Source organism: Penaeus japonicus, unplaced genomic scaffold (assembly GCF_977035675.1).
Source record: "Penaeus japonicus unplaced genomic scaffold, GWHDUDI00000001_assembly GWHDUDI00000034, whole genome shotgun sequence".
Taxonomy (NCBI): domain Eukaryota; kingdom Metazoa; phylum Arthropoda; class Malacostraca; order Decapoda; family Penaeidae; genus Penaeus; species Penaeus japonicus.
Genome location: NW_028234436.1, coordinates 22,766,972 through 22,787,709, shown reverse-complemented (window position 1 = coordinate 22,787,709; position 20,738 = coordinate 22,766,972). Strand labels below are relative to the sequence as shown.

Sequence of the window (20,738 nt, the reverse complement as noted above, 5' to 3'; positions counted from 1 at the left end):
GGAGGGGAGGGGAAGGGTGTGGGGGAGGGGAGGGGGTGTTAAGAGGGGAAGGAGGAGGGGAGGGTGTGTGGGAGGGGAAGGGGTGTTAGGAGGGGAGGGGAGGGGAGGTTTGGGATGGGGTGTTGGAGGGGAGGGGAAGGGTGTGGGGGAGGGCAGGGGGTGTTAAGAGGGGAGGAGAAGGGAAGGAGAGATGTGGGGAAGGGAAGGGGAAGGAGGGGAGGGGAGGGGAGGGGAAGGGGAGGTGAGGTGTGGGAGGAGGAAGGGGTGTTAGGATGGGAGAGAGGGTGTGTGGGAGGAGGAAGGAGGGGAGGGGAGGAGAGGTGTGGTAGGGTAAGGAGGGGAAGGGTGTGTGGGTGGGGGAAAGAGGAGGGGAGGGAAGGGGAGGGAAGGAGGAGGAGGTGAAAACGCTGTACTCTTCACACTAACGCCCGCACGTTATTTTTTATTTTTTTATTTTTTAAATATTACATCCTTCTCACCCCTCCCTTCCCTCATCAACTTTAAGGTGAAGGAGGAAGAGTTATGAAGCGAATAAGGGGACAAGGGGATTGAGGGAAGGGGAGGGAGAGGGGGATAGAGGGATAGGGGGATAGAATGTTGATGATGACGTAGACAGTGAGTGAGTAATTGGGTCGGGTTGGGTCGGGTCGGGTCAATTGAAAGGCCGCATCAGCCGTGTCCACGTGTCGAAGGATCCTTTTGTTTTGATTGAACAGGTGGCGACTCGCTAAGTGGACGTGTATGCTACAGTCGGTGTGACAGGGGGTGTGGGGAGGGTGTGGGGATGGGGTGGGGATGGGGTAGGGGTGGGGGTGGGGGAGAGAGAGGGTTGATCTCGGGTTATATGTTGGCGGGGGGGGAGGGGGATAAATTGACGTGATTCTGTCTGTGTTGCCGTCAGTGGGCTGAGGTGGTGAGTCTGTATAACGGGTTGGAGATGGATCGAGGTGGGTTGACGGGGGTTGTACGGGGAGGGGAGGGGAGGGGGGGTTAGGGATGTGGCTTTATCTGCGCTATCGTCAAGTGATGGTGGTGGGAAGGAAGGGGCGTCGCAGTGTGGGTATGGTCGCGGAGTTTGACAGCTGGGTGGGAGAGTCTAATGGGCTCAGTGGGTCCCCCCCTCCCCCCCGCGCCGCAATGAGAGAAGATGGGTTCGCACGCATGTGGATAAACACGATGAGGAATCGGTAAAGGCAAAGTGAATAAGCCATTACATAACCCGGAAGTTAGTCCGCTCAGGGAATGAGTTGCAAGGTGGTTTTGACATTTGCAAGGCTGCGGGAACTTGATTGAGACAAATGCCGTTAATGTATTAATATAAAGTTTATGTTTCCCCCCCCTCGTCTCGGGAACGATTAGATCGGTAAACTATTTTAGAAATAAAGGAGTTTGATGAATGTGTGTGGATATATTATGTATAGATATGCACAATCTAATGTATCCTCTTTTTTTTATAAAGTTTGTGATTTTTTTTTTTTGTGTTCGTATCTATTTACTTTTAATTTGATTGAACTTCTTCGCTTTTGCCAATGTGTAACAACTACCGAGCAGTGTTGCCATACACAGTTCTAACAGTTTTTATTGGCACTCGGTTCCCCGCGACGCACATGGCACTGTTTGTCGCTAATGGTGGCAGCGTCTGGTTGTTTATTGCTTTTGTTTCTTTCTTTTTTTATCTCTCATACTCTCTTGCCTTTCTCTCTCTCACACATTTTTTTTCTCGCTTTTCTGTCTCTCACACTGTCGTCTTTCTCTCTCTCTCTCTCTCTCTCTCTCTCTCTCTCTCTCTCTCTCTCTCTCTCTCTCTCTCTCTCTCTCTCTCTCTCTCTCTCTCTCTCGCCTTTCTCTCTCTCTCTCTCTCTCTCTCTCTCTTTATCTCTCTCTCTCTCTCTCTCTCTCTCTCTCTCTCTCTCTCTCTCTCTCTCTCTCTCTCTCTCTCTCTCTCTTTATCTCTCTCTCTCTCTCTCTCTCTCTCTCTCTCTCTCTCTCTCTCTCTCTCTCTCTCTCTCTCTCTCTCTCTCTCTCTCTCTCTCTTCTCTCTCTCTCTCTCTCTCTCTCTCTCTCTCTCTCTCTCTCTCTCTCTCTCTCTCTCTCTCTCTCTCTCTCTCTCTCTCTCTCTCTCTCTCTCACTGTCTCACACACACTTTCGCCTTTCTCTTTTTTCCGCCACACTTTTGCCAGTTCTCTTTCTCCGTCGAATATTTTTCTCACACTCTCTCTCTGACTCTCTAAACGTCGTGTGATATATGTTTATATGTTTGTTATATTGTTTATATATGAATTATGTTTAGTTTATTATTAATTACGTCTTATACTTAATTCGTTCCATGTTATTTATCATGGTGTATAACTTAAACATGATATTTATTATATATATATATATTTTTTGGGTTGACTTACTCTTTCTCCCTCCCGCTCTCCTCCCTCCTCCCCTCGCTTCCACTCCCTTTCTATCATCCCTCTCCTTCCTCCCTTCCATCCATCTTTCCCTCCCTTCCTCCCTCCCTTCCGCTCCTCTCTCCGTCCTTCCCTCTCTCTGTCCCTCCCTCCCTCTCCTCCCTCCCTCCCTCCCTCTCTCTCCTCCCTCCCTCTCTCTCCTCCCTCCCTCTCTTCCTCCCTCCCTCCCTCTCTTCCTTCGCCAGAGTAATTTGCAGCAGGTGTTTTGGCGTGAGTGAGCCGCCACATTTGGAAACCTGAAAGTGCAGTCGTTTCGGGGTTTTAAGTGTCCTTCCCCTCTTCCCCGTTTCTAACCCCCCCCCCAACCCCACCCTCTCCACCCTTCTCCTTCGCCTTTTTCTTCTTCTTGTGTTTCTTTTTTTTCTTTCTTTTTTTCTTTATTCCTCTGCTTCTTCTTCTTATTATTATTATTATTATTATTATTATTATTATTTTCCTACTCTTCCTCCTCCTCCTCCTCCTCCTCCTCCTCCTCCTCCTCCTCCTTCCCCTCTTCCTCCTTCTCCTCTTCCTCCTTCCTCCATTCACCCTCTCTTCCCCTTCCTTCCTCATCCCCATCTTTTCTTCATCCCCTTTCCCTTTCCTCCCCCTTGCTCTCCCTAACCTCTTCTTATCCTCTTATTCCTCCTTTTCCGCATCTTCCGCCTCTTCCCTCTTCCCTCCTCTCTCCTCCTCCTCTTCCGTTTCTCCTTCCTCCCTTCCTTTTCCTCTTCTTCCCCTTCGCCTCCCTTCCTTTTCCTCCTCCTCCCCTTCGCCTCCCTTCCTTCCCCTTTGCCTCCCCCTTTTTCCTATCCCCTCCCTTTTCCCTTTTTCCTCTCCCTTCCCCTCTCCCTTTTTCCTCATCCCCTTTCCCTCTCCCTTTTTCCTCCCCCTTCCCCTCTCCCTTTTTCCTCCCCTTCACATCTCCCTTTTTTTCTCCCCCTCCCTCCCCCCCTTTTCCTTCCCCCTACCCTCTCCCTTCCCCTCCCCCCTTTCCTCCCCCTCCCCTCTCCCTTTTTCCTCACCCTCCCCCCCCCTCCAGTCCCCCTCACTTTCTCGTCACTTTCCCGTACAGAGAAGACCCTTGCAACACCTGGTAGCAACATGGGTGGGGATGGGGGGATGGGGGAGGGGGCAGGAGGGGGGAGGGGTGCTAGTTACGGCGCCATTTATGTTCCAATTATTTTTATTTTTAGATTTTTTTTTCGTCGTGTGGTTGTTGCTTGTTTTACTTTCGGTTTTGATCGTAATTGTTTGATTCGGTGATGGAAAGTGGATATGCACACATGCACGCGCTCTCTCTTTTTTTCTCTCTCCCTTTCTCTCTTTCTATTTTTTCTGTCTCTTTCTTTCTCTTTTTCTATTTTTTCTTTTTCTTTTTTTTCTATTTCTCTATTTCTCTATTTCTCTCTCTCTCTATTTCTCTCTCTCTCTATCTCTCTCTCACTCACTCACTCACTCACTCACTCACTCACTCACTCACTCATTCACTCTTTCTCACTCCCGTTCGTCTCCACTGTCTGTTTACTCGTATTCCGGAAGTCAGGAAGTTGTAACTTACCTGAAACAACTATATATAGATAGATTGATAAATAGATAGATAGATAAATAGATAGATAGATAGGTGTGATTTATTTATCTGTTATTTATTTATTTACTTATACCATATTGTTTCAAATTTCGGCTCGCTTACTCGAAACTGTCAGGAAGTGATAATTAACCTGAAACAAGTATATATATATATATTTTTTCATGGTGTAAATATCAAATTATCTATTGATTAATTAATGAATTTATTTATTTGTTTTTTAATTTCGACTCCTGTTTCCCACTGTGTGTTTACTCGAATCTCTCTCTCTACTCCGGAAGTCAGGAAGTTACTCCGGAGTTGTGCCTGACGTGCCTGGGATGTTTGCGTCACTCTCTTAGCCTTACGTAGTGTGTGAGGGAGTGATTGAGTGAGTGAGTGATAGTGAGAGTGAGAGTGAGAGTGAGAGTGAGAGTGAGAGTGAGAGTGAGAGTGAGAGTGAGAGTGAGAGAGAGAGAGAGAGAGAGAGAGAGAGAGAGAGAGATTGAAAGAGAGAGAGAGAGAGAGAGACAGAGACAGAGAGAGAGAGAGAGAGAGAGAGAGAGAGAGAGAGAGAGAGAGAGAGAGAGAGAGAGAGAGAGAGAGAGAGAGAGAGAGAGAAAGAAAGAAAATGTGTGTGTGGGGTGGGGGGGGGGGGCTTTTGGTGTTGATGTTGACTTACGAATCATAATTTTAGGGTTTCTTTTGCTGGTATTTGCTGTAGGAGTTATACGAGAAAAAGGGTTGGAATTAGATTAGTTCACGTTGGGGGTGGGGGTGGGGTGGGGGGGGGGAGTGTGGTTTGCGTCGCCGTGTATGTATATATAAATATTTTTTTTGTCTTGTATTATAAAGCGGATTCAAGTAAGTTTGAATGGAGTTTCCGCATGTTTTTTTTTTTTGTTCTAGGTTTGCGTAATCAGGGAAATTGTAATTGGTTTTGCTGTTTGGAAACTTTATGTACTTGGAAAGATTTTTTTGTGTTGGGGGGTGGGGGTAGGGGGAGGTAGGGGGAGGGAGGGGTTTACTGAAAGGCTATTTCATTATTCCGAAATAGTTTTAGAATTTAGCGGAAAGTTTTGCTGCCCCTTTTGTGTGGAGTACAGTCGAGTCTCCCTTATTTGCTGATTTGTATAATCACGCTATTGTTGTTTTTTTGTTTGTTTGTATCTTTTGAAGTATGAAAATGTTGCATTGCATTTTAAAGGTGTTATATTTGTTGTATTATTTCCCCTCGAAATGAACCATTTTCTATGTGGAGTAGTGAGTAATTACGTTCCGTGGCAGACTTTTGTCACCCATCTTTCATTCTAAATTAATTCGTTGACCTTTCCTAAAAAAAGAAAAAGAAAAAAGTAATGACTTATAATACACCAACATCACTACTGCTACTACAACTATTACTACTACTATTACTATTACTATTACAATTACAATTCATATTACTATTACAACAACTTCTACTACTACTATTACAACAACTACTACTACTACTATTACAACAACTACTACTACTATTACAACAACTACTACTACTACCACTACAACAACTACCACTACAACAACAACAACTACCACTACCACCACAACTACCACTACTACTACTACTACTACTAATGATAATAATACCGCCAACTGGTACTAAAGGCCCTTTTCCTCCGTCCGCAGGCGAGCAGGTGCGCGTGCTGAGCTACAACAAGTCCGGCGAATGGTGCGAGGCGCAGGCGGGCTCCGGGGAGGTGGGCTGGGTCCCCTCCAACTACATCACCCCCGTCAACTCCCTGGAGAAGCACTCGTGGTACCACGGGCCCATCTCCCGCAACACCGCCGAGTACCTCCTGTCCTCCGGCATCAACGGCTCGTTCCTGGTGCGGGAGTCCGAGAGCTCGCCCGGCCAGAGGTCCATCTCCCTCCGCTATGACGGTCGCGTCTACCATTACAGAATCAACGAGGATGAGAACTCGAAGGTTTGTGTGTGTGGGGTGTTTTTCTTTTTTTTTTTTTTTGGGGGGGGGGGGGGGTTGTTGTTATTTTCGAGATGTAGGAGGAAGGACTCTGTAAGGTTTAGGGGGCGGGGATTTTTTTTATGTTGTTAATATCCGTAGGAGGGTCTTTTGCTGTTACTATATCCTTGGGAGGGACTTTTTGCTGTTATATCTTTGGGAGGGACTTTTTCCTGTTAACATAACTTTGGGAGGGACTTTTTCCTGTTAACATATCTTTGGGAGGGACTTTTTCCTGTTAACATATCTTTGGGAGGGACTTTTTCCTGTTAACATATCTTTGGGAGGGACTTTTTCCTGTTAACATATCTTTGGGAGGGACTTTTTCCTGTTAACATATCTTTGGGAGGGACTTTTTCCTGTTAACATATCTTTGGGAGGGACTTTTTGCCATTAATATATCTTTGCTGTTGTTAATATCCTTTGGAGAGACTTTATGCTGTTAATATATCAGGAAGGGACTTTTTGCTGTTATATCCTTTGGAGGGACTTTTTGCTGTTAGAATATTTTTGAGAGGGACTTTTTCCTGTTAGTATATCTCTGGAAGGGTCTTATAGCTGTTATCATATCCTTGGTAGGGACTTTTTGCTGTTAGAATATTTTTAAGAGGGACTTTTTTTTCCTATTGATATATCCTTAGGAGGAGGGAATTTTTGCCGTTGATATAGCTTAGGGAAGGGCTTTTTGCAATAGAGAACTTGCAAGATGTGTGTAGGGAGTTTTTTGCAGTTGTTTTATCCTAAATATGTTATGCAATGTTACGATATAATGTTACAATCATATGTAGAGTGCATGGAAATATGCTTATGCTTGTGCAGTTAGCCAGGGTGGTAAACAAAAGAATAAGCTGAAACTCATAGTCTGGAACCTCAAGTTATAGCTATGTGACCATTCTATTTAATTAAGGATTTAAATTTTGGTAAACAGAGGACTAAACTAAATAAACTAAATGGTGGTGCATTTTTTAAATATATATATATATGTAAATATATATTATATATAATATATATATATATATATATATATATATATATATATATATATATATATATATATATATATATATATATATATTTATATATATATTTTTATATATACATATATATTAATATATTTAGGAGATGAAATCTCTCAATATTTACCTATATAACTAAAATTTAGGTTGTTGCCAATATGTTTTTTGCCCTTAGTTTCCTTCATAGCTGCTCTTTATAGAAACTTTCACCATGATTTCATCCGCAACCAGAATGTGAATCTTAAAAAAAAAGGTTTTCCTCATTTTTTCATCTGACAACTCTGCTCAAATTGTCAACAGTGACCTGTCACTTGATTACAAAATTTAATGTTGAGTTGTGCTTCATTTATAACATGCTTGAACTTACTGTGTCTGGTTGGTGTCTTTTAAAGTCTAGCAATTAATGAAATACCTTTACAGTATTTATTTTTGTAAAAAACTACATATCCTCAATCACATAAATATATAAACATATAAATATATAAACAATATGTATAAATATATACCTAACTTAAAGATCTTACTCGCAAGCCTGACGAACATGTAAAGCACCGAGGGATGTGCTTTAAAAAGCAACAAGAACTTGACTCTTTCCTCCCCATCCACAGCTGTACGTGTCATCAGAATTTCGGTTCAATACCTTGGCTGAGTTGGTACACCACCACTCGCAACATGCCGATGGGCTTATCACCCAGCTGTTATATCCTGCCCCTAAGAGAAATAAACCCACTGTGTTTGGTCTCACTCCAGGTACAGTATCCATGTTTGCCTTTGAAGGTATATATATGTTTTCTCTCTTTGTTTCTTGTTTTTTTTTTTGGATTTGTGCCTTATTTTGAAATATTTGGTTCATGTCGAAAGATCTCTCTCTCTCTCCCTGTCTCTACCTTTTTTGTTTTGCGTGTGTGTACAAGATGGATATTGTGTGTGCGTATAGATATGGGTGGGGGTTGATAGCGAGTTAGCCTAATCCTCACGGTAATTTCGCAGAGCCGGATGAGTGGGAAATCGAGAGGACTGACATAGCGATGAAGCATAAACTCGGAGGAGGCCAGTATGGGGATGTTTACGAAGCCGTTTGGAAGAGATACAACATCTGCGTCGCTGTGAAGACTCTCAAGGTAATAGTGTAGAAATGCCAAGTAAATGGGGAGAAGGAATGTCGAAAGAGAATTTAAATGATGATATAATACTTATGCTATGTTCTCCAGTATCAACCTATACTGACGCTATGATTGAGCATGTAGATACACCAAGAATCTATTATGTACATGTTATTCTAGCTTCCATTTGTAAAAAGGTATCTCTGGTTTAATTAATTTTGTTCTGAAATCGCAGGAAGACACGATGGCCCTAAAAGACTTCTTAGAAGAAGCGTCAATAATGAAGGAAATGAAGCACCCCAACCTGGTGCAGCTCTTAGGGGTGTGTACTCGGGAACCCCCCTTTTATATCGTGACGGAGTTCATGACCCGAGGCAACCTCCTGGACTACCTGCGCACGTGTAGTCACGACGAGGTCAACGAGGTAACTTTGCTGTACATGGCAACTCAGGTGGCTGCAGCGATGGAGTATCTAGAAGACAGGAGTTTCATTCACAGGTACGATTTATGTTTATGTTTTTTATTGATCTTTTGGGTCATATTGCAAAAGAAGAACTCAGATGTTAGACTCTTTGTGTGTGTTTTTTTTTTTTTAGAAATGTGTTATTTTTTAAAATGAATGCTATGAATTACAATATAATGAAGTAATAATGAATTCAAATTTGGTACTGTGACTTCTTCAACAGAACAGATTTTTAAGACAAATGCTTTGAATTACACAGGGACTTGGCAGCTCGCAACTGTTTAGTCGGGGAAAACCACTTAGTCAAAGTGGCTGATTTTGGGCTGGCGCGTCTCATGCGAGACGACACCTACACTGCTCATGCTGGAGCCAAGTTCCCGATCAAGTGGACTGCACCGGAAGGTCTAGCTTATAATAAATTTTCTACAAAGGTATGAATATTGAAATGGTGGTATTTAAGTATATAATTTTTAAAATCTTTTTTCAAGATTCCATGGAGATTAACATCAGTTCAGGACTTTTCATGAAGTTCTTCTATAGTGTTGGTATATAATGTGTGATATATTTTATGGTCTTTCAAGTACTTTACAAAGCTGAACATTTTACTTTCAGTCTGATGTTTGGGCGTTTGGCATATTGCTATGGGAGATTGCGACATATGGAGTATCACCGTATCCAGGGGTCGACCTGACCAATGTATATCACCTTTTAGAGTCAGGTTATAGGTAAGAGAAGTTGTTTTGTCAGGAAGTTGCCTTAAAGTGGAAAGTCTAATAGAAGTGTTTTTCCTGTTGTTGTTATTTTGGATGTATTGATTCATAAAGTGTGATAGATTATTCCTCTTAATGATAATGATGGATTTTCCTTGATTTAAGTTTTGTTGAGCATTATTTATATTCCCTGCTTTATGGTTCACATAACAGGATGATGCATTATCCATATTTCTCATATTGGAACTCTAAATCTTCCAGGATGGACTGTCCTCAAGGTTGTCCAGTCCGAGTGTACGAATTGATGAAGCAGTGTTGGCTCTGGATTCCCTCAGACCGGCCCACGTTTTCCCACATCCATCACGCACTCGAGACCATGTTCCAGGAGACTTCTATTACTGAGGGTGCGTCGGAATGCACGGATAGCTAGAATGGATATCGTTAATTTTCTTTAAGTTTGCTTTTATTTAATTGTAGAGATCATTTTATTCTAGGAAATAGTTAAAACGAAAAAAGGGAGAGGAAGTTGTGATTATAGTCTTTTTCTCTCCGGAAGTAATTGCAAGATTAGAGAGATATTTTAGGTTTAACCATGTGTGTAGAGGAAACTCACTCACTCACTTTGCATCAACAGAGGTGGAGCAGCAGTTAGCAGCAGGTGGAGGACGGAAGGTCAGAGGGACTTCCACCGGCACACACCAACAGTGGAATGAGGAACAGCTTCCTACTAGTCCAAGAACATCCTCCACCAAACAGTAAGTGGGTCATTCATTCCTGTTGAAGGGAGATCAGTCATTTTAGGATTTGGTTGATGGGGTTAGGATTATTTTTGTTATGTGTTTGTGAGAGTTATTTCTCTGATTTATTCTTTGGATTCTGTGTATGGATTTTGAGGATGTGGGAGGTTTTGTTATCATCATATTGGGTTTTAATTGAAATATGAATAATGTTAGAGTAACAGACTGATGAATATATATATATAGATAGATGTGTATTATATATATGTTCTTTCATGAAGCTGAGTTTGTGATATCCAGTTTGTATGTCAGTGCATGACAGAAACAAGTGACGGTATGTTTAAATATATACTCTTTCCAGGAGAACTAAAAACAAGCACGGTATGATGGATGAAGGTAGCAGTCCCAATCTGCCGAGGGACGTGCGACCAAGCCCCGGCATCCTCTCTGCCCGCTCCACGGTAGTTCAACTCCGCCGCACCACCAACAAGAAGGGGAAACAGGCACCAGCGCCGCCAAAGAGAACAAGGTGAGTTTTGTGGGTCTGTCTTCTCTTGAGATTGCTCTCTAGCGTCTCGTTAGTTCTGGGCCTCTTTGAATTATGGTAGTTGTTAAGTCCTGATAAAAACATTTGCTTTGCTATATGTAGTTGGATATTTTGGAACTTCTGAAGCAATCTCTTGTCAAATTTAAAAGAGACAGAAAGATGAAAGTCAAATTCAAGAAGTACCAACCTCCGAGAATTTTAGACAAAACAAGAATCGAATTTCAAAGAATACTTACCCCGCGCTTCCTCTTCCAGTTCATTCCGTGACAGTACCTGCACCGACCAAGACATGCCAGCCGGGATGGCAGGGGATGAGCTCAATGAATTCAATGGTATAGACAAAATCTTTGAAGGTACCTCGTCTTTCGTCCCTGTCTCTCCTCTGCCTTTCTGCTTTATTTCCCTTGCCGACTTTGACTTGCCTGATGAGGAAGTTTTGTTTTTCTATATATATATTACATATATATACGTATATAAGTACTTTTTTTTTTTTTCATTTGATTTATTATTTTTGCTGTGGATTTGACATTAGCTAAGGTTTATATATATAGCCTTGTGCTAAATACGATAGTTTTTGCCTCTCATAGCCAGTCAGTAGTAGGCTGAATTGATGGAGAAAGATATGCACATGATTTTACTCTTTATACGAAGCCCAGTTGCAATTGCGAGTAGGTCATGTGGTGACATTACCCCTTGAGTTTTCAGAGCTACACTCAGCAATGTTAGCATGACTGACTGCTGGAGCCACTTCTCTCTAGAAGATTTAGCTCTCCCGAGTCTTCTTTTTGAACAGTTATTGCTTTATTATATTTTTTGTGGCTTACATTTATGATTTATTGTTCACTTCAATATTTTGCTTCATTTTTACTTTTATATGTATATATGTATATATGTATATATGTATATATGTATATATGTATATATGTATATATGTATGTATATATGTATATATGTATGTATATATGTATATATGTATATATATATATATATGTATATATATGTATATATATGTATATATGTATATATGTATATATGTATATATGTATATATGTATATATGTATATATGTATATATGTATATATGTATATATGTATATATATGTATATATATATATATATATATATATATATATATATATATATATATATATATATATATATATATATATATATACATATATATATGATGTATCATATATTATATATTTACATATTTATATGCATTGTGTAGAAATGAAACAAAATGGAACAATAGCTGTAATTTTCTTCTTAATTGAAAAGCAAGAAGGAAATCCAACCGTCCAGTTTCTTTAGTTAGCACTACGAGGACTCCTTAACATTGTGTGACTTGTTTTTTCAAATGTAATCAAGGATTTTACAGTTTGGCTGTGTCTAAGACCAACTCTTCTCCGTTCCCGGAGTGATGGGTCACGGAGCACATGCCACTTATCATTGTCCAGTACAGTAAATGACCTGTTTGATTTACCATACCACATTACAACCACTATGCACTTCCTTACAACACAGGCAAGTTCTTTGTGCTTTTGGTGTTTTAATATACTTCTCTTTTTTTGTTTTTTTTGTTTTCATTGTGTTCTCTTCTGCTGTGCTTTTTTTTCCTGACTTTTGCTTTACTTAACTCTCTCTGTTTTGGCTTGACTTTTGTTGTACCTTGTTAATGTTTGAACCTTTTTCTAAAGAGGAAATCGAGGTTGTCTCGTCTCGCTTTCACTGAGGCAACCTTCATGATTATTTGTCATTTGTATTATTTGTCTTAATCACATGTATGATTATTTGCTTTAGTCTAGGCCTATGAAATAGAAGAAGAGTTGTTTATCAAGTAATGAATAAGAATGATTTTTGGATTACTTTAGAATATGTAAAAGGAATATCCTGTTAATTTGTGCTTGCTAATGAATACTGGTACAAGTATTAATAAATGCATTTCACATGATAAATCAGTACCCAAGAGATGTTTAATATATGCCAAGTTTTATTAAATACAGTTAGTATTTCTCATTAGATCAATCCATTGCTTTAGTTTATGTTTTCTTGTTTATTTTTCCCTGCAAGATAAACATATCACAGATCACCATAAAAGGTTTAAGGCCATTTACATGTGTCATTGCAAGCAAGTTCAGAGCATGACACCTGGGCTATCCCTGACCTCTTATGACCTCTTAACCCAATCCCGACGGGCCCGGCGAAAAGTGGCAACCCCCTACGCCGGGCCTATGCAATATTGCATCGGGAACGTCACACTGATGTGTCGCCCCGTCATCAGGCATTTAGCCATGTCACATGGGTGTGACACACCGTCATCATTGGGTTAAGCAACTTTCAGGTCATTAGGGAACAAGAAGACCCAGGTGCCACACTCTCAGCTTGTTTACAGTCATGATAATCTGCATCTTGGTTATAACATATAAAAGGCATACACCTGTCCCTGTATACATGCATGACTTTATATAAAAGATAAAAACCTAACTGCTTATAAAAAAAGAGACACTGCTTACTCCATCGGAGACAATAAAAAACTGTGTGAGAGAGTAAGACAGAGAAATGAAACAACGATAAAGGAACAAATAGATTGTAACATTTTAAGTCAAACAAGAATTCTCTTCAGATGATAAACTGAAGTGAAACGCAATATGTTTTGCTTTACAATATATTTTCTTGTGTTATTGCAATTGTGTTTCACCTTTGTACACATGTTACTGTGTTTTCATTTTTTGTTCAGTATTTTTCAGTATGCTTGTAATTCAAGTTAGATTTTAACCCGTTAACGACGGATGACAAGATAACACGTCTAATGGTTTTTGGGCTACAACACGACGGACGCGTACTTTTTTGTCAGCCCGGGGCGCGGAGGAGAGGAGGAGCCAGCGCTGGCTCGCGGGCGGCAGGTGCGGCCGCGAATCCTGACGAGTTTTAGCTTTATGTTTCAAGAGTCCCGGAATTTTGGTCTATTTAAGCCGGATTGGCCCCGTCGGGAACGGGTTAATTGAACTCATACTTATATTTTACAGTTCACATGTTGAGTACCCATTCTCTTTCTGTTTACTTCTTATTCAGTTAAGTATTATTTTTTAACCAGAAGGAATATTCTCTAATCATTTTTTTTTCCTTTTGTTTCATTTAATGTTTTAATGACTGAATGGTTTCAATAGCAGTGGATAATGTATGTAAAATTAAGAAGATAATGATACTAAAAATATTCAAGACCAAACAAAAAATATTTGTTTCATTAATTACATGAATTATGAGAAGATGCACATTAAAGTAAGGGACAGGTGTATGGGACAGGTATATTTATAGGATATCACATTTACATGGGCAAGCATATAAACACAAACTCAAACATGCACAGTATATATGTTCCCTCACATGCATGCACTTGTCACATCATGCACCCACACCCATACCATACACCACACACAACACCCCACACCACACACCACACTCATACCACACACACCATTCATACCACACCACACCACTCGTACCACTCACCACACTCATACCACACACCACACTCATACCACACACCACACTCATATCACACCACACCACTCATACCACACCACACCATATACCACAGACTAGACTCTAACCACACACTCATACTCACACCCTTCCAGAGTAGAATCTAAACCATGAACCTCTTAGCTCCATAAGTGCCACTTCTATCTCCACAATCTTTAAACAAAAAAGGGACCCACACTTAAAGCAACCCTTCCCTAACCTAACCCCAGTTCTGCCAAGCGCGTATTTCCCTTGACGCGAGGGTCCTCTCAACCCCCAGGAATCCAGAAGGACCTGGCCGACCTGGCGAGTAGCAACGATGCCGAGAGCGAGAGCGATTTGAGAGAGCGGACGCCAGACACCGAGGACTCCGGGGCGCAGTCCTTACCCACAACTCAGGGCCTCACGTCCACGCACTCCACCTTCAGATCCGATCCTCCGCATTTGCAGTCCTTTAGGTGGGTTGGTCCTCGCAGCAGATGGCGTTGATGGGAGGATGCATATAGTGTAGAGAGGAGTCAAGAAACGTTTTGCTTTTAATCTGCTATGTCCTTGCTTTTTCTTTCAGAAACTGCTGTTAAATTATTATTATTGAATGTTAGAGGAAAGTAATGGTGATTTGGTCTGGAAATATCCATTGTTTTCAGTTTTTTCACAATGATAATATATATCATTATCAGGTCAAGCTTAACCCATTGACAGCAGGTGGCATGATTTGCTGCCAAAGCAGAGTCGATTGTAGATGCACATGGCACTGTGCCAAATAACATAAACACATGACTGTATACATATTTGATTTTATTAAAACCGCGACCAATAGCTTAAACAATGTATTAAAATAAGTCAGGAATTCACATTCTATTACCTTTGTCTTTGCAATATTTTGAATAATTGCATTGCAAAAGTTTAAATCTTATTTTATGTTTTCAGACAAAAGTCAGGTGGATTGCGTGACCCCAAGGCAGGGGGAGACAGAATACGGCGAGGGAGGATGGAGAAATCCGAGAGTCAGAGCGGCACCATTGGCAGCAGACACATCACCGTTGCAGCGTTGGAAGTCCATAACGTCAAGAGGGCCATCAATCGCTACGGCACTCTTCCCAAGGGTGCGAGGATTGGTGCCTACCTCGAATCTCTCCGCCAGAGTGGCCTGTCTCAGGGCGTTCCTCCGGCAGATGAACAGTCTTCTGAACATCAACAGGATGACCAGGATGAGCATGGTGATCAAGAGGACCACAAGGACACTTTGGATAAGAATGCCGCATCCATGATTCGCAGCAACTCGACCCAGAGTGGTTTCCAGCCGCAGTCGCCTTTGATATCTCGGCTGAGCCCGCGCTTGCAGCCCTTGCGGTCAGACAAGCGGAACAAAGAGCCTAGTCTTGCAGACCTGGAATTCCCACCGCCTCCACTAGATTTGCCTCCACCGCCAGATGACTTTATGGAGGAGAACCAGTCAGCTACTATGGAGTTCCCTCCACCACCTGGTTCTGACCGCTGGCTGGGAACCTCCTCCCCAGAGTCAAGGAGACGCTTAGCGCAGAAACCTATTCCTTCGCCAAGAGCCAGACGAAAGGCAGACTTTGCCAATGTCAGTCCACAAAAGTTGCCAAGTTCTGCGGCACAGGACTCCCAGCAGGGTGGAGGGGAAGGGTCTGAATCCCCGCAGGCAGACAGGGCTACACTAAGTGTAACCAGGTGTAGGATGAGGGATGCGGATGCCGATAAGCCCCCAGTGCGAGCAAAGCCTAATCTAGATACAAGTCTGGATGGCGAAGCTAGTGAAGGAAGTCCAGCATCTCGATTTGGAGTCAACCTGAGGCACAGAGATCAGTCCTCAGATTCATGCGAAAGCTTCAAGTCCACAGAGAATCTGTCTCCTCGTCCAGGCCTTGCTAGTGCAAAAGTTAAGGGGAAATCCAGTTCCGCTGCAGCTAAGAGTCCAGGATCGTCGTCAGCTGATACAGAAGGGATGCACACTCCCTCCTCTCCAGTGGGAGAAGGTGGACAAGCCCCATCTTCTCCAGCAGCTGTGGATGGCAGTCCACCATCTGTTGATGCAGCTTCGTTGGCCTCCAGAGATGGTAGCGTGGAAGAACTGTCGGCAGAAGAACCCAAGGTTGTACTGGGCTTGGGAATCAACCATGAGGTCAAAGAAAGTCTAGAGCTGAAATTAGTCTCTGAACTGAAGGAAGCCGACGAGAAGAAGGAACAAAAAGACGACAAGAAGGAACCAAGTCCAGATGGAGTTACTGGAGGAGAAACATCGCCTGGCAGCCAGAAGAACCCTGCAGTGCAACTAGTCTCAGAATTATTTGAAAGTTTACGGCAAAAGTCCAACAAAGTAGGGGACACTCAACATTTAGATAATGGTAATGCGGTGAACATTGAATCTGACAATAGTAATTTAAGAGACAGTAGTAATCAAATTGGTTTCAAAACCAATTTGAAGAAAGTGAAAAACACATTTGAAAAGAGCAGTTCAGAGAAAGAGGAGAGAAAAATATATTTTAAAACTCAGCTTCGGAAAACTGACACGAGTAAGGGTGAAGATAACTTTAACTTGGAAAGTGATCCTCACAGTACTTTGATGGACTTCAGAGCGCAGTTAAGAAAAACCAATATTGTTAAGGAGGACGATTCCAAGGCTGCGGGAGACGACACCTCTCCAGGCGACCAGCAGGAAAACGGTTCGCAAGTGCTAAGTGAAGTGAACAGAAAGAGTGATAATGCCGGGAAGAACGAAAGGAGCTGTGACTCGGGAATCAAGAGTGATATAATGAGCGAGAGTGTGACGAGTATTCATAGTGAGAAGCGAGATAGTGTTCAGAGTGATTCTTTGAAAGTGAGTGAAGATGAGGATGCCAAACGTTTTAGCTCAAGTAGCATAAGTAGTTTAAAGAAGTTGTGGGAGAAGCAGGATGCTGATAAACTGGCCAAGGCTGATCCTAATCAAACTAGTCCCAAATATGCTCCAAGTATAAACAAACGGCCAGATTTGCCAAAGTTAACTAAAAGTGAGAAAGACTCGGCCACGGACACTCCAGTCCTGAAAAAGACCCCGGAGGACGAGGGCAAAGTCGGCAAGCTGGAGCGGAGGGTGTGGCCTCCACCCAGCAGTAGCGAGATGGACGCCAAGCCGGTGGACGGAAAACCCTCCGTTCCTGTCAAGCCCGTAGTGAAGAGTTTCAAATTACCTCCTCCGCCTGCTGGAGTTAAGCCTCCACCACCCAAGCCAGCGGGCATCTACGCCACCCCGTCTCTCATCAGGCCTCCCTCGGTGCCAGTCATTTCCGTGAAGAAGGAGGGCAAGGATTCCGAAAATAAGGAGAGTAAAGGTATCAAGGAAGCAAAGGATTCCGGGTCGAAAGACAACGCCTCCGGTAACCCTCCTCCCAGCATGACCTCTTCGGGCGGAACTTTGCCAAGTGACAGTGTTAGTGGTTCCTCAAGTAGCAGTACGGAGAAAGCTGGCTTAGTGGAGCAAGGGCGAGGGGTGGAGGCCTCGGTAGCTACCTTACGAACGGAGGGCGCCACCACCACGGTCGCTGCTTGCATCCAGTCAGCACAAAGGGTATTAGACTTCTACCAAGCCTGTTGGGAATACATGGACAACATTCCACCTCAGAGTCGATTTCACATGCGAGAACTTCTAACCCGTCTAGAGCTCCAGACTAGGCAGCTGCGCTCAGCAGGGGGACGCTCAATTGAACACAATGAAAAGCTCTTTGCGGAAATTGAGAGCACAGTGAGGGACGTGACCAATACAGTTCAGCGTTAGGCTTTTAGCGGCTGTAATGGGATAAGATATTCTGAGTCGGACGTTTTTACTGCGAACATAACATCCTTTTAGAAATCTGAAAAGATGAATCCTTTTTAGAATAGTGTGATATATTAAAAGATGTTGAAAAAACAAATGAAAGTCATTGCTCACAAGTCCAGACGATTATGTGAAAAGACAGAAAACGAGCAGCATGCCGTGAGGTGATGCCAGAGGAGTTTTACACTGTTGATTCTCATTCTGAATGTGCAAACGACAATACTCCTGCATTTAAAACATTGTAAGATATGTGCTGGTCGATGTAGGAAAGAAAGACGCTGTAAGATTGGTGACTCAGAAAATATTTGCTGCCTAATGCCTACCTTTGAAGGAGCATAAATTTTGTCCTGGTGTTACTGAATGCTCACAAGTTACAGGAACTTTTCACAAACTATTCCACAAAAGTGTTCCATGTTTGCCAGTATGCAAGAGCGCTATATATTCTGTGTAAAAAAGGTGAATGCTAGTGCGAATACTTGTGATTTGGCTACACTGTGGGGTGCTGGCCAGGTATGTTCACAATGGAGAGGGACAAACAGGATACTTTAAAAATTATTTGTACATTATGTAAACAAATAGTTTCATAGGTAGCTTTTTGCATGCAGAATAAATTTGGTGTGTTAATTCTAATCAAAACCAGAAGAATTATCAACGTAATTGAAGGTGGCAGCATGAAAAGTTAAATTATGGTGGGTGCTTTTGTAGCCTAGGTTGGTTGCCATTTGATTTTGAAGCTGCAGACTTTTATTTTTATTTATTTTTTTATCAATTGATTAATTATGTGTAGCTCTTTTGATTTTGAACTTTTCCACCTTCATGAAGTCTGTCATTGGTATGTGCATACTACTGTCAAATTTGTTGGGATTTGATGTGAATGCTAGTCTTGTGATTTTATTGTATATTCGGAGGTCAGCCACGTGCAATTGTCTGCACCCATTGTATTCCGAGAGACGAATATCACGGCCCAAGAGTTGATAGGAGATCAGTATATGGGTGCTTAGGGCCTTTACATAATGTTCCTGGGGCTTGTGGTTTGTCTCATTCATTTTTTTTCATTGTATGCTTTCCTTTTGTTGATGTCTTTTATGAATGTATTTGTCAGTAATATGACAGAAGTAACTTTGTTCTTCCTTTTCTTTACTCTCCTTCATTTTTCCACCATACAGGATCATGCACAGTCGATGATGCATGAACATGGAACATATGGTTTGATTAGGAGGACTTAATATATATATATATATATATTTCAGTGACCTTATTATTATTATTATTATTTTTTTTTTTTTTCTATAAGAGAGAAGTTTCAGGTCTTGCCAACAAAGCCTAAGTGACGGATGAAAGCCATGTTTATAAAATAGCAATCATTTGCTTTATCTTTTGTGATATTAGTATGTCTTGCAGGCTCACTCTCGTGTGCACAACACTTAGAAAACTTAATTTTGTAAAGATGATGTCACGACATTGTACGATTATGTAAAAAGATGACTTAAGTGTTCTTACGTATCTGGTTAATTGACAATATGTATAAACAATCTGAAATATATGTAGTATAGATGAGTGATGGAATGTAATCTCATCTGTTGCTGGAGTACCACAATCAGCTGTTTGTGGTCAGATTTATTTAATGATTATATATATTACACACAATGTAACATATTTTAGCTTTTATTTTTTATTCTTTTTTTTTTCTAAACGAGATTACCCACACCCCTCTTTTGAAAGGGGACGTGTTTTTAATTCTTCACAACACTACAAAGGAAGCTGGAAGCACCCTTGCAACAGGGTCACATCTCCCCCCCCTCTCTCCCCTTCCCCTACCCCCCTACCCCCCTAGTTGTCATCTCCTATGAAGCTGACAACTCGTTAAGACACGTTGAATGTGTATATGTGTATCTCCCAGGCTGCTGATGATGATGATAATGATGATGATGATGATGATGCCTTCCTGAATGACTTAATTAAGGTTATGAAAGAGACGGCACGTCGTTTCGTGTGTGAAGATTTACGTTTTAAATACCTTGATTTTTAAGGTAGCGCGGAATCTTTTTTTTTTTCTTTCTTTCTTTTTGTCATCAGAGGTAATTTTTTTCTTCATGCAGGGAGAGTATATAAGGCCTGCATCAGGGTATTAGAAAAAAGAGTGAAGATATTCAATTCTTTCTAGACCAGAAAAATAAAGTGTGAAATGAAAGAAAAAATAGAATGTTGACTTTTTTTTTTTTTTTTTTTTTTTTGTCTTTGCCCATGTTTTTTCTCACTTTTTTCCATTAATTAAAAAGATAGATTAAATCTCCTTAGTTAAGAATTGTGGTTAATATGTAGGTAAGTTTGGAATGCATTATTTAACACCATTTATTCAGTAAATTTAGATTTGAAATTGATAATGATGAAGGAATAGGCTTAAAGCTTGTTCATTCAGCGGCTAACCCTTTTTTTGTAGAATGATTTTATGTGCTTTTAAGAGGCACAAATAAAATGCAACATGTCATTGCAGGAATAATATTATGAATTCAACGTCATTTTGGAATATTTCTGCTATCATTATGGTCATCATATTTAGTTGTAGTCTTTACATGTGTAAACAACTACAATATATCAACAGGGCAGAGTTATGTATATTTTTTCTCTATTTTTTATTGTGATGATACACAGAATCTGATGTTTGAGCAGTATTTATTAAAGGTGCACAGCATTAGTTGGCTCGTCATGATTATGCTGTTGTATCGAAGACAGAGCACCGCCCTCAGCTGGCTTCCTGTGGAACGTGCATGGGTCTCCGTACTCCCTAAGCAGTGCTCTTAAGAATTTTTTT

At 41.4% G+C, this 20,738-nt stretch overlaps 1 protein-coding gene across 8 annotated transcripts in view; it reads left to right on the top strand.

Moving 5' to 3' along the window:
- The window catches only part of Abl (tyrosine-protein kinase Abl), a 171,993-nt gene extending 151,255 nt beyond the window's left edge, over window positions 1–20,738 (top strand). For 4 of the 8 annotated variants that reach the window (XM_043011759.2, XM_043011740.2, XM_043011720.2 and 1 more), the window contains 12 exons: window positions 5,672–5,970; window positions 7,631–7,799; window positions 8,013–8,143; window positions 8,361–8,623; window positions 8,848–9,019; window positions 9,201–9,313; window positions 9,560–9,702; window positions 9,933–10,053; window positions 10,397–10,564; window positions 10,838–10,935; window positions 14,387–14,564; window positions 15,037–20,738. In XM_043011759.2, coding sequence (XP_042867693.1) covers window positions 5,672–5,970; window positions 7,631–7,799; window positions 8,013–8,143; window positions 8,361–8,623; window positions 8,848–9,019; window positions 9,201–9,313; window positions 9,560–9,702; window positions 9,933–10,053; window positions 10,397–10,564; window positions 10,838–10,935; window positions 14,387–14,564; window positions 15,037–17,887 — 4,706 coding nt within the window. In that variant the 3' untranslated portion in view covers window positions 17,888–20,738. The remainder of the gene's footprint in view (window positions 1–5,671; window positions 5,971–7,630; window positions 7,800–8,012; window positions 8,144–8,360; window positions 8,624–8,847; window positions 9,020–9,200; window positions 9,314–9,559; window positions 9,703–9,932; window positions 10,054–10,396; window positions 10,565–10,837; window positions 10,936–14,386; window positions 14,565–15,036) is intronic. The other 4 variants (XM_043011735.2, XM_086530943.1, XM_043011775.2 and 1 more) reach the window with 3 other exon arrangements.